The sequence below is a fragment of the Halichoeres trimaculatus genome, unplaced genomic scaffold (assembly GCF_033239565.1).
Source record: "Halichoeres trimaculatus isolate MK-OKI-2021-1 unplaced genomic scaffold, fHalTri1.1 fHalTri1_scaffold_4, whole genome shotgun sequence".
NCBI classification, from domain to species: domain Eukaryota; kingdom Metazoa; phylum Chordata; class Actinopteri; order Labriformes; family Labridae; genus Halichoeres; species Halichoeres trimaculatus.
The window spans coordinates 29,030,787-29,042,809 of NW_027437182.1; the positions used below are offsets into that span (position 1 = coordinate 29,030,787).

Genomic DNA, 12,023 nt, shown 5'->3' on the forward strand with positions numbered 1-12,023 from the left:
TGGATTTCTTACTGACATTCTAACAATGTCAGGAGAAAAAAACACCAGAACACCAGAAGTCCAGGAAAAAAAACAAATCCACCCAAAAAGGACTCATTTTTAGATTCCTTCTTCAGCTTGTTTGAAAGCCTCTCTGAGGTCATGAAATTCAGCCACATTTAACAAAACTTATTCAACTCATTAATGCAAGGCATGGTGATGGTCTAAATTCTACTAAGACAACTTTTCCCTCTGTACTTTTTGGGACATCTTTATACAACAGACCACAAACTCCTGAGGAAATCTCTGTCAGTTAGCATGAGCCGCGTGTTTAGCATTTTTAACAGAGCGGTTTACGGCTAATGCGTATTTCAAAGATGTGACTGGTGATCAAAATACTTCTCGCCACAAAGGCTACATAAAGTTTAGTGTTAATACAGCAGGGAAGAACTGAAGGCAAGAGTTGTCCTCTAGGGTGAAAGATGTCAAAAATCTGCAAAGAGCAAAACGTGTTAAAAGACAGCTCTCTTCAAGAGAATGGGAGCCAGGATAACGCTGCTAATCTTTAGCACGGCTAGCACTCTGGGATTTTGGAATATCTAAAAAAGCTAATATTTTCCTGGGATAAAGACTTTGTTTCCCATGAGCACTATCACCCACTGTCACAGAGACATGACCCTTACCAAGGCGTGTGTTTGATTTGCAGCAAATGACGAGTTCAGATCTTCTTTTTAACAATACTTTTGTATTTTGTATTTACTGTTTGAAATGTGACGTGCTTGTAGTTTAGTGTCTAGAAGGTGAGCAGACTATCTGTTTAGTGTTTCTCACAGCCCGATGCTCTGAGACGTGTCTGTAACGTTAGTGAATCCTGGTTATGTCCTACCCGAGCTCATCTACCAACTGCAACCTCACCAAGCAGAGCTAACGTAACCTCACTCTTCATTTTATTGATAGACTCTCAAGTTTGAACAGACCACTGCAGAATAACTGCTGACTGTGGGTTGGAATCAACATTATCACAAACAGATTAACCCGTGTTTTAACCCGTGCTCTCCTGTTCAGCTTTCTTCTGCTCTGACCTCTTTTTTGTTTTACACAGTCCAGCTCCAGTGTCCACCATTACTACAAAAGTACTGCAAAGCTCTAGAAGACCTGACACAGCTGTGAAATCTTCTTTTTCATTTTGGAACCCGGAAAACTATTTATCTATACTCTCTGATGGACAGCCAATCACACTTGTTAACATAATTAGCATGTGCAGGACTCTGGGCTGATCAGACCACTCAAGCTCATCTGGTATTAATGCCGCCTGCTGCCTCGCAGTGACTGTTATTATTAAGATGTTGGGGAGGTGAACCATCATTTTGAAGGTCCCATATTATGCAAAAATCACTTTTTTAAGTCTTTTAGTGAAATTTTTGGGTCTTAGCTTTTCCTCCCAGCCCACAAAATGTGATATTTAAAGACAAAACCTGTACTTAGTAGTGCTTGTGAATGTAAAATCCTGACCTAAAACGAGCTGTTTGGAATTTCTGGGGTTTGCCGACCTCAGCGAGTCTCTTTGTTTGACCAATCAGTAGCAAGTCTGACCTGATTGGTCCACCGGAGCAGATACCCCCAACCATCCGCCAACGAACCTCAGACCCTGGAAATGTGAGTATTTTAAATGCTGTGTGCTGTGGAGCAGATGTAAGAGCTTTTCCTCAGTGTCCCCCCTGTCTCTGTGTTAGCTTCAGGATGCTAACTTTAGCTGCAGTTAGCCTGTTGTTTTAGCCTGTAATGTTACGGTAAACGAGCTTCGCTGTTTTCTAAACATTGTGCACTCGGAGATCGTGGCGCCCTCTCAGTGACGCTGAGAAGCAGGACGGTATCAGCGGTGGCTCATTTACATATAAAGGTCACGCCCACTAAATCAGAGCGTTCTGAACAGAGGGGCTATGAGAGCCTGGAAACAATGCTGCTGTGCTTGATTTATTGGCTTTTTGGACCAAAACATGTTACTACCATTTCATGAAGACATGAATGATCCATTAAAACACTTTTTGGTTTTGACTGACATTTGATCAGTTTCCTCCTGGCGTTGCTTTTTGTTTTTGGAATGATTCACCACTGTCACCGAGTTTGCACCAATCAGAGTCAAGTATTTAACCCAGCTAATGCTTGATGAAGGTCACCACAGTTTAGTTCGGGCCCTCGACACTTTCTCACCCTAAAATAAGAGGAGTAGCATGAATGTAACAATCTTCAGCCATCATTAGTTTGATGTAAATCAGGTGTATCAACCTGGTAAGAGCACTCTGAGCTCTATTTTTACTTTAAGCACCCTCCTGTTTAAGTGTGTAGTGGAAGAAATCTGCTGCTCAGAGGGTTTCTCTCCCTGTAGAGTCACAAACCACTGCTTCATAACAGTAAATGCAGCATTGTTCCAGCACAGTACAGAACTCAGCATGTTGTTCAAAGAGGACTATTTCTAGCTGACTTCTCCTTACCTTGTGAGTATTTCTGCCCGGGGGCTGTTTGATGTGTTATACGGCTGACTTGTTAACTGAGCCCTTCGATATAAATCTGAGAGAACATCTGTAGTTTGAGGTTTTTAAGGTTACGCTCCCTGCAGGCAGAAGGTGGGTAATGTTTAAGTGTCAAAACGGGAGGCTGTTTTAGTGCTTGATGGATCTGTCTTCTGGCTGACTCCAACTGAAACTACCGAATAACTGCGTTACAGCACAGCTGGAACGATCTACTTTACAGTGTGACGTCTTTTTTCAGCCTTGACAAGAGAAGAAAAACTTTATGAGGTCATATCTAAAAAAGAGACTCCTATAGACAGCACACACACACACTCACACACACACACTGTATTTTGTTCCCTGTTTGTACTTGCAAAACATGAACGTGCGGTTAAGTTTTAAAAATAACAACACAGCAGAAAAGCACACGGAGCAGTCTTAATTTCTGAGCTATAAATAAAGCAGAAGAGCCAGTAAAGTCAGAAATATATAAATAATCCCATTTCCTAGACAACAAGCTCCACAGCTCGCCCACACAGGCTATAACAGGCCAACACAATGTGTGAATGTGGCTGTTTGAAAGCACAGCGCTCACAACACCAACGTGCTCTCACTTCACTGAACCACACAGTGAGCTCTGCCGTGGTCTGAACCAGGGGCTACAGGACAACTGAGCAGTCAGCACAGGCTCTCACCCCGATATCCAGACAGAAAGTCCTCTGAGTTCTGCGTTTTAGATATTTAATGTGAACAGCAGTCACAGTGACTGGAAATCTTACATGTTTTAAGTTTAACTAAAATGCAAATTTTGGAATCAAAATAACATTTGCAGTTTGAAAATGAAAATGTTTAACTGTTAACAAAACATAAGCCTTTTTTATTTTTACTCAATAGAGCTAAACCAAAAATCATAAATTCTAATGTTCTGGGCCTGTATGCATGACCCGCAAGAAAATCAAACCGTTTGTACTAATGGTGAAAAAAAAAGGGCAGTATGTACCGTATTTTCCGCACTACAAGGCGCTTCGGAGTATAGAGCGCACCTTCAATGACTGGCCTATTTGAAAACTGTTTTCATATATAGGGCGCACCGCATTATAAGGCGCATAGAGTAGAAGCTACTGTAGTAGCTGGGGTTGTGTTGTGCATCCACTAGATGGAGCTGCGCTAAAGGGAATGTCAACAAAACAGTCAGTAAGTCAGTAAAACTCAGGCTACGTCCACATGGAGCTGCACATTTTCCTATCCAACTATTTTCTGTGCCGTTTTCAAAAAAAGTGCGGTGTAAAGACGAAGCCGTTTCTGCCGTCCACAAAAACAGTTTCCAGAGATCAGTTCAAATGCCAGAACTTTGGGGGGCGCTGTATTGCTCTAACAAGTAACAAGAGAAGAAGCTCGGGCCAGCCTGTGAGCTAATGTTAGCACCTTGCAGAATCCCTCTTTACAGGTTCTTACTGTTTACCGCTGTTACTCTGACGACGCCCCCTAACTATGGTAGCCATGATTAATCAATATTGATCCATATATATGGCGCATTGGATTATGAGGCACACTGTGGGCTTTTGAGAAAACTGAAGGCTTTTAGGTGCGCCTTGCAGTGCGGAAAATACGGTATGAGCCAGGTCAAAGGCCCAAAGAAGCGTTTAATGTAATGGAGGTAGACCCCATCGTTACAGGCACTGACAACAGGTTAACCTCACCTGTTTGGCTGTTTAAAGCAGGGCATTGTAAAATGTGTTGCCATTTAAGACCAAATATGCGAAGACAGCAGATGTTCAGGGATTGAAATAATCCTTTGGAAAAGTATGATGTGGAGCCATACAGCATATTTAGATTCAGACAGACAAAACATTAATCAGTTAACAGATGAGACAAGGAGGGCAATCAAAGTCTCACACTGGCAAGGCTCAATCATGGTTATGGCTTAATGGTTTGTGTAATGACTGGACCAAGCGGCAGCCATCGGGCTAAGAATGTAAGACACTAGCCACTGTTACATGAGGAGTTAATCGTCTTTCCGAATAGAATCTTTCTGAATAACTTTCCCAAAAACAATAGTATACATGGAAAGGAATATTCCAATCTCTGGTCTACATGCGCCGCTATAATCAAACAGAATAGTCAATGGGGCATGCGCTGAAAAACTTAAACATCACCAGCAGTCCAGTGCTGACTGCTCGCTGCCATTTTTAAAATTGAGGAACGTCTCTAGTTGCGTCTTACGTCATATCTGAGCATGTGCTGAAAGAACACACCCTGACAACTTTCCATCCGAGTGGATACATGATACCTCAATTGGTTTGGGGGAAGGAATATTTCACCCTGTGAAACCGATTAAATGTCCATTCGGATTGGCACTTTTCTTTCAGAATGAGGTGTATACAAAGGTTAAATTCTTTCTGTTTGAGCAAATGAACTGAATGCAAGCTGAATATTTGGCTCCATGTATATGTGGCTAATGTGGAAGTGCTAAAATCTGCTGTTTCTTGAGTGCCAGCCAGAGGTTGCATACACACCAAGCCAGAAAAAGCTGTTCTAACTCGGCAGTTTAGAGGATATTAAGATGTGAGCTCTCCCAATCAGAGGCACAGCTCAGCTCACGTGACTGACAGGCGCCCTATAGCTGTTCTCGAAGCCCTTGTCACTTCCAATATGGCTGTGATAGCTGATTTGCTTCTGTTTCAGTAACAGATTGGTGAAATTGGGGAGACTACATCCATTAATTTTACAGTCTATGGACTGGACGTGCACACGGACCCTAGTTGTTCTGCAGTAGATAACACAAATCTGTGGTTACTGAGCAGGAATCACTGATGTCTCTAAATTTGCAACAAGTATCTCAAGATTGTTTAGCCGTGTCAGATACTGCACATAAATAAAATTTCTGGAAAAAAATAAAAAAGGCTCTGTGAAGACTTTATAAGTGATTGTCTTGCTATTTGCCTGTTCACAATCCATAATCCATCAGCACCAAAACTGGTTACTTCTAAATGATACTTTCCAATTTCTTTGGTCAGATGTGATTTCCCCGGGCGATAAGAATCTATTTACGACAGAAGTATCAACAGACCATTGACTGCAGGGTCCAGGTTGCTCCTTTTCTTTTAAAAGGCCCTGAGTTTTCCTCTTTGACTACTTTCAGGAGAGACACACTGCTCCCCGTGGCTGAAAATTCAGTCTGTTTCAGTGTAACGTATGTAAAACAGAGCTGTGAGGTTCCTGCCTTCTATAAGTAAGAGAGATAAACTTGATAATGAGCCAAGTTAGCATCTTTTGCTCTTGTTGCCACAGCTTCACAACCTGCCTGAGCCAGGAAGCAGACTGCAGCAGAGACAGAGAACGCAGGGCCGTTCTTCACTGAGGACTCGATTTTTTTGTAACACACCTTTAGGTTGAGATGTGAAGGATTTACTTGAACCTAAACTTATGAGAAGATCATATTGAAATGTACAGACACAGGAACAAGCAGGCATAATGTCATCACTGATAAAAGTTTAACTGCGTGCAGCTGATTCACAGAGAACAACTTTGCTAACTTCTTTATTGCATGTGAAGAAAGCAGCCACACTCCTAACAGGAGCGTGTTGAGGTACATGAACAGAGACAAGACATGCACTGCATTGCAGATCTAATCGGTCAGTTTCCCAGCAACAACAGCTGACACTGATTTACCAAAGGTAGACTGTGATCAGAGTTAGGGAGTGGAAGTGGCTGCAAACAGCACACAGCATTAACATGCAAACTTTACTCAGGCTATAGCTGTGAAGCTGAAATAGTAGCCTGGGGGATTCTCCATCTGGACACAGGTTTTTAAACAAAGCTGCTTTGCCATAACATACACAGAAAGTATGTGTGTATAAATGCATCTTCAGTTTACTAAAGTAGCTTCTGGCCCCCACTGTAATGTATCCTTTGGCTTCTCAGTGCAAATGAGGAAAAAGCAGTTTAGGTATTCTTCTCCGGCTGCCTGGAGCTTACAGCAGGAGAATGTGGTTTGAGTGAACTGGAACCTCCTGGAAAGATGCATCATGCCATCTCTGTTATAAGATCAAATATACATTCACCGGCCACTTTGACATGGCCAAGACGATCTGCTGCAGTTCAAACTGAGCATCAGAATGCGGAAGAAAGGTGATTTAAGAGACTTTGAATGTGGCATGGTTGTTGGAGCCAGACGGGCTGGTCTGAGTATTTCAGAAACTGCTGATCTACTGGGATTTTAACCCACAACCATCTCTAGGGTTTACAGAGAATGGTCCCAAAAAGAGAAAATATCCAGTGAGCGGCAGTTCTGTGGGACAAAATGTCTTGTTGATGCCAGAGGTCAGAGGAGAATGGACAGACTGGTTGGAGCTGATAGAAAGGCAACAGTAACTCAAATAACCACTGGTTACAACCGAGGTCTGCAGAAGAGCATCTCTGAACACACAACACGTCCAACCTTGAGGCAGATGGGCTACAGCAGCAGAAGACCACACCAGGTGACCCTCCTGTCAGATAAGAACAGGAAACTGAGGCTACAATTCACACAGCAACACCAAAACTGGACAATAGAAGATTGGAAAAACGTTGCCTGGTCTGATGAGTCTGGATTTCTGCTCCACATTCAGATGGTAGGGTCAGAATTTGGCGTCAACAACATGAAAGCATGGATCCATCCTGCCTTGTATCAACGGTTCAGGCTGCTGCTGGTGGTGTAATGGTGTGGGGGATATTTTCTTGGCTCACTTTGGGCCCCTTAGTGCCAACTGAGCATGGTTTAAAGTCCACAGCCTACCTGAGTATTGTTGCTGACCATGTCCATCCCTTTATGAGCACAGTGTACCCATCTTCTGATGGCTACTTCCAGCAGGATAACGCTCCATGTCATAAAGCTGGAATCATCTCAGACTGGTTTCTTCAACATGACAATCAGTTCCCTGTACTCAAATGTCCTCCACAGTCCCCAGATCTCAATCAAATAGAGCACCTTTGGGATGTGGTGGAACGGGAGATTCTCATCATGGATGTTCAGCCGACAAATCTGCAGCAACTGTGTGCTGCTATCAAGTCAATACGGACCAAACTCTCTGAGGAATGTTTCCAGTACCTTGTTGAATCTATGCCACCAAGGATTAAGACAGTTCTGAAGGCAAAAGGGGTCCAACCTGGTATGAGCAAGGTCTAGCTAATAAAGTGGCCGTTGAACGCTGCTGACATGTTGTAAACGATGTGTTGTAAGCGGTCCATCTTTGTTGGAATGTGCTACTGCTGGTGTTGGCAAGGACGGGCTTGTTGAAGAAGTTTTTAATCTCAGTGTGTTTTCCTTATCAAATAAAATAAAAAAAATTATAACCTTTAAGCCTGTATCAAGGGTGAACTAAAAATCAGTTTTAGGAAATACAACTCCTTATTGTCTTTCAAAGTAATCATTTGTGTCTTCTGAAGAAACAATTTAGTCATTTTTCAAATCTTTCCTTTCTAAAACCATGAGTTTTTGGACGATTAATGCAGTTTCAGGAGCGGCGCTGTCTATGCCCCGATGGATCCCATCATACGGACGTCCGCTGCACAATTTTGGATCTAAATATCTCCCCAAGCACTGCTTGGATCAGGAAAGCCTTCTGGGTGAGTATTTTGTTCTACTTCATTCTATAAACAATGTAAAAGCTGCATAAACCGTACTTATCCTTTAACACCAAAAAGAGGGGCACAACTTTCATAAGAGAACATCTCCTTATAGTCGAGCAGTTAGTGATCATCTATGACAACATGTTTGTCCTGTTTACCCACATACACAATAACATGAATAAATGATGTGCCTCATATTTAGAAAGACCACATGATCTGATTTGACTTCTTTTTTAGGTCAGGGCTTCTTTTGGGCAACAGATGTCTTTCTCATCAAGCTGCACAGCAGATGACTGACAGTTCTCCTCCTCACTCAGACATTCAGATGGAGCCTTCAATGGACTGACAGGACACCGGACACACCACTCAGTCAGATGCCATTAACGCCACAGATTTGAAACTAGATGTTAATGGCTGCTGATTGTTTAGTGTTATATTTCTACCATTAACAATTAGCTTTGCCAAAAACAGGCCATTTATCTGAGGTAATCTGTGATCAGGTTTTTTTTAAGAGTCATTCATCAACATGAAGAAAAAGTCAACAAAAGGCAGTGTCTGCAGCATGCTGTTAATCCCCTAAACAGGTGGCAGTGGTTTCAGGCACTTACACTAATAAAATATGATCAACTGTTTTGTTGATGGTCATGTTTGCTTTTATAGGTAATAAAGAGGAGTCTGTATTTATCTAGTCTGATCCATAACCAGCCAGAAACTCCTCACAGGGACCGTAACCTGATGACTCCTTTACAAAACATGAATCTCAGTTATCAGAGGATGTGTGTTTTGCTCCCCTGTGCAGCTACTGCTGAGCTTAGAAGCTTTAAAATGCACCACAGATCCATTTCATCTCACAGACGTGTCGGAGCAGCATGTCAGGGCTTTTTTTCTGTTGGTAACATGTGATCAGGCATCAAGCTCTGTCAGCACTTCAGAGCCATGATAGATGGCATACAGGCTTTAAACCGCAGAGCCCATGGTGTGCCAACCAGAGCACACACACACACACACACACACACACACACACACACACACACACACACACACACACAGTATACCCAGGATACACACTCTCCGGGAGATGTAGCGTGCATTTTTACATTTGAAAAGAGACAGCACAGCAGCAGAACTTGCTGACCTTATCTTCTGACCGGACCATTTGGGCATCTGCTGGAGTCACACAGCCAGTGAATCAGGACATAAAATCAAACGACGAGCTGTAATCTGACAGAGCAGATGACCAAACAGCACACGAAAGCAATGCATGCACTGCTTTCTGTTTCCAAATGACTGTTTATAATAACCTATCTGCACTGGGTTCACTGTTAAAAAGTCAGAAATGTAGCTCTGTGTATCATAGATGCTTAAATTTCCGGGATGTGAAAATTTATTAAAATACTTTTTAACAGGGTCAGAGGTACTTTGCTCAAACTTATGCTTTATATTTGGTTGCTTTTTTCCAGTGTTTTATTTACCAGTAAAGATCTATAGGAATAGCGTAGGGGTTGTCGTGTTAAACAACTTATTTATATTCCCAGCAGCAGATTGGAAGGACTACTGTGAAAACTCTCACATGCAAAGCTGGCAAATGAGGTGAGAAAAAAAAGTATCTTTAGATTACCTCAGCTACATTAACATTTTCACATACTGACAAAATGTGAAGTCACATAATAATATATATTAAAAAAAATCTCTAACCACATAAATTAATTGTTTTACAAACTGTAAAGCTTTCATAAATGATTATTTTAACCCCATATTTAATTAGAAACTTGCAAAGCAGATTGCTAGGACCCTGAATATATTGCGATAAGAAATGTGTTTTGACGGGTACAGAATCATAACGAAGTTCAGATGAGTTTTAAAAAGACTTGAGAACATTATCCCACAAAGTTTCTTGGTGAGTAATTTAAAACAGAAAGAAAAAAAAACTAAACTTAGGCCAAACTTACCATATTGACTTCAGACACCATGTCTATACTCGCCACGTCTATACTCATGCCAACAGCAACCGGTCGACCTGAAAAATGCACAAAATTTAAGTCCAAAGTCAGTCCAGATCCTTTATTCAACCATCTACCTCTTCTATATACTGTTGCTCATAAGGTTAGCATTGACTATTTCATACCTCTCTCCATGAAGTGACTGTGATTTGAAAAGATTGACAGTGGTTTAATTTTCACTGTGAAATGTTTTGGAGAACTTTATCAATAAAGTTTTGAGAAGACACATTTTATCAACAAAGATTAAATCTCCAGGTCACAACCATTTAATGAGAAGAGTCAAAGATATTTCATCCAACTTTATGGGGAAAGGGGTACATGACAATCTGATCTATAGCAATACATATAAATGTTTTCTGTTGTTATATCGTCTGCTGTCTCCTTTAGAAACTATCTTGTATTTTTTACAAAGTATATTAAAACTTCTTCCAAGTGCTTAACAGAGTTAAAACGTAACATTCATATCATAAGCAGAATAAATTTCAAAGGTCTGCTCCTGGTCTATGAATTACTTGATACTTTAGATCCAATAGGCATGAATGAAATGTTAATGGCATATTAACCCAGTGAGGCAATGAGAGCTACGGACTCAGGTCAGATAGTGGAGCTAAGAGTTCAAAGCAAACAGGGTGAAGCAGCATCGAGCTGTTATGCTGTTCACACAAATGGAACAAGCTACACAAAGAACTGAAGTCAGCCCCAAGTGCAAATTGTTTTCAAATCCAGGCTAAAAACATTTCTGTTTTCCTTGAAGCACTTTAAATCTCAAACTTTTGCATTGTATGTTCTGCTAATAACTTGAAAACTAACTGCCATGTCATACTTGTTGGCTCTATTTTAGAATATTTTTCATAGCGTGTTTTTTCTACTACACTTTATTTATTTATTTTCCATTATATAACATATTATTCAGAGTTAATTTATTTTTGTTAGAAATCAAGTTTTTTAATGCATCAAATGTTATCTTGTCTCACCTGAAGAACACCACAGAAATCTCACATTTAGCAAAGTATTAAAACCCAAAAATATATCAAATAAAAAATAAATAAAGAGTGGTTAAAACCAAAAAATGAAGAGAAATCTCTGGCTGTCCTTAAAAGAAACAGCATAAATACAAACCAAATGATTGCTATGATTAAAAATACGACATTAACGGGAAGCCGTGAGGGTCAATCGTACCTCCAAAATCCGGTCGAAGACGAATGTCGTATCCTTTCAACAGTTTATCCACTGTGTCTTTAACGTAAGACATGTTACCTGGCTCATTGGCGCTGAAACAGAGAAAAAATGATGTTAAGTCTTTGAAAAGTAGAAATACTGTCTCCTGTGTCCCGTTTGAACCCCTCACCTCTGAGCACAGCACATCACAACCATGACCAACGGCAAAGACACAAACTCAAAGACCCCTGCTGTCCAGGGTCCCCGCATCCCCGGTGAGAGGTCTGAGGTGGGTGTGACGACTTCAAGAAGAACCCTCGGTTCTCAAACCCAAACTCTGCTCTGATAAATGTGGAGAAACTCCCTCCTCTCCGCCTCCTTGGTGACTAACTTCTCCTTCATGAGGCAGAGGACCGTGAACCGGGATGTCAGATGTGTTCATAACTGCCTGTGATGCAGCAGCGAAGCCGGGAAGCCTCAGACAGGCTGCTCCGGACACCCCTCATCCGGTAAGTGTTCCTAAAAGATCCATTACTCCACTTTTAATCCACAGGTCCTCTGCTGATAAGCGTAAAATATGAAAAATAGGTTTTAATTAATCTCTCTCAGAGCCCTTTCGGTCCGGACTGAAGCTAACTCTGAGTTTTGAAATATGACTCGACATGACAGTGTGCGCGAGCCTGTCCTGGTCATTAAAGTCCACGTGACAGACTGTGGAGCATATTTAATAGGCTGTCCTGGATTGATAATGTCAGATAGAGCAGGA

General features: G+C 41.4%; 1 protein-coding gene across 1 annotated transcript in view; it reads right to left on the reverse strand.

The window, feature by feature from the left end:
* The window catches only part of gabrb3 (gamma-aminobutyric acid type A receptor subunit beta3), an 84,617-nt gene that overhangs the window by 29,138 nt on the left and 43,456 nt on the right, over nucleotides 1-12,023 (reverse strand). The window contains exons 3-4 of the mRNA XM_074669110.1: nucleotides 11,279-11,370; nucleotides 10,049-10,116 (exon numbers count right to left, since the gene is read on the reverse strand). Coding sequence (XP_074525211.1) covers nucleotides 10,049-10,116; nucleotides 11,279-11,370 — 160 coding nt within the window. The remainder of the gene's footprint in view (nucleotides 1-10,048; nucleotides 10,117-11,278; nucleotides 11,371-12,023) is intronic.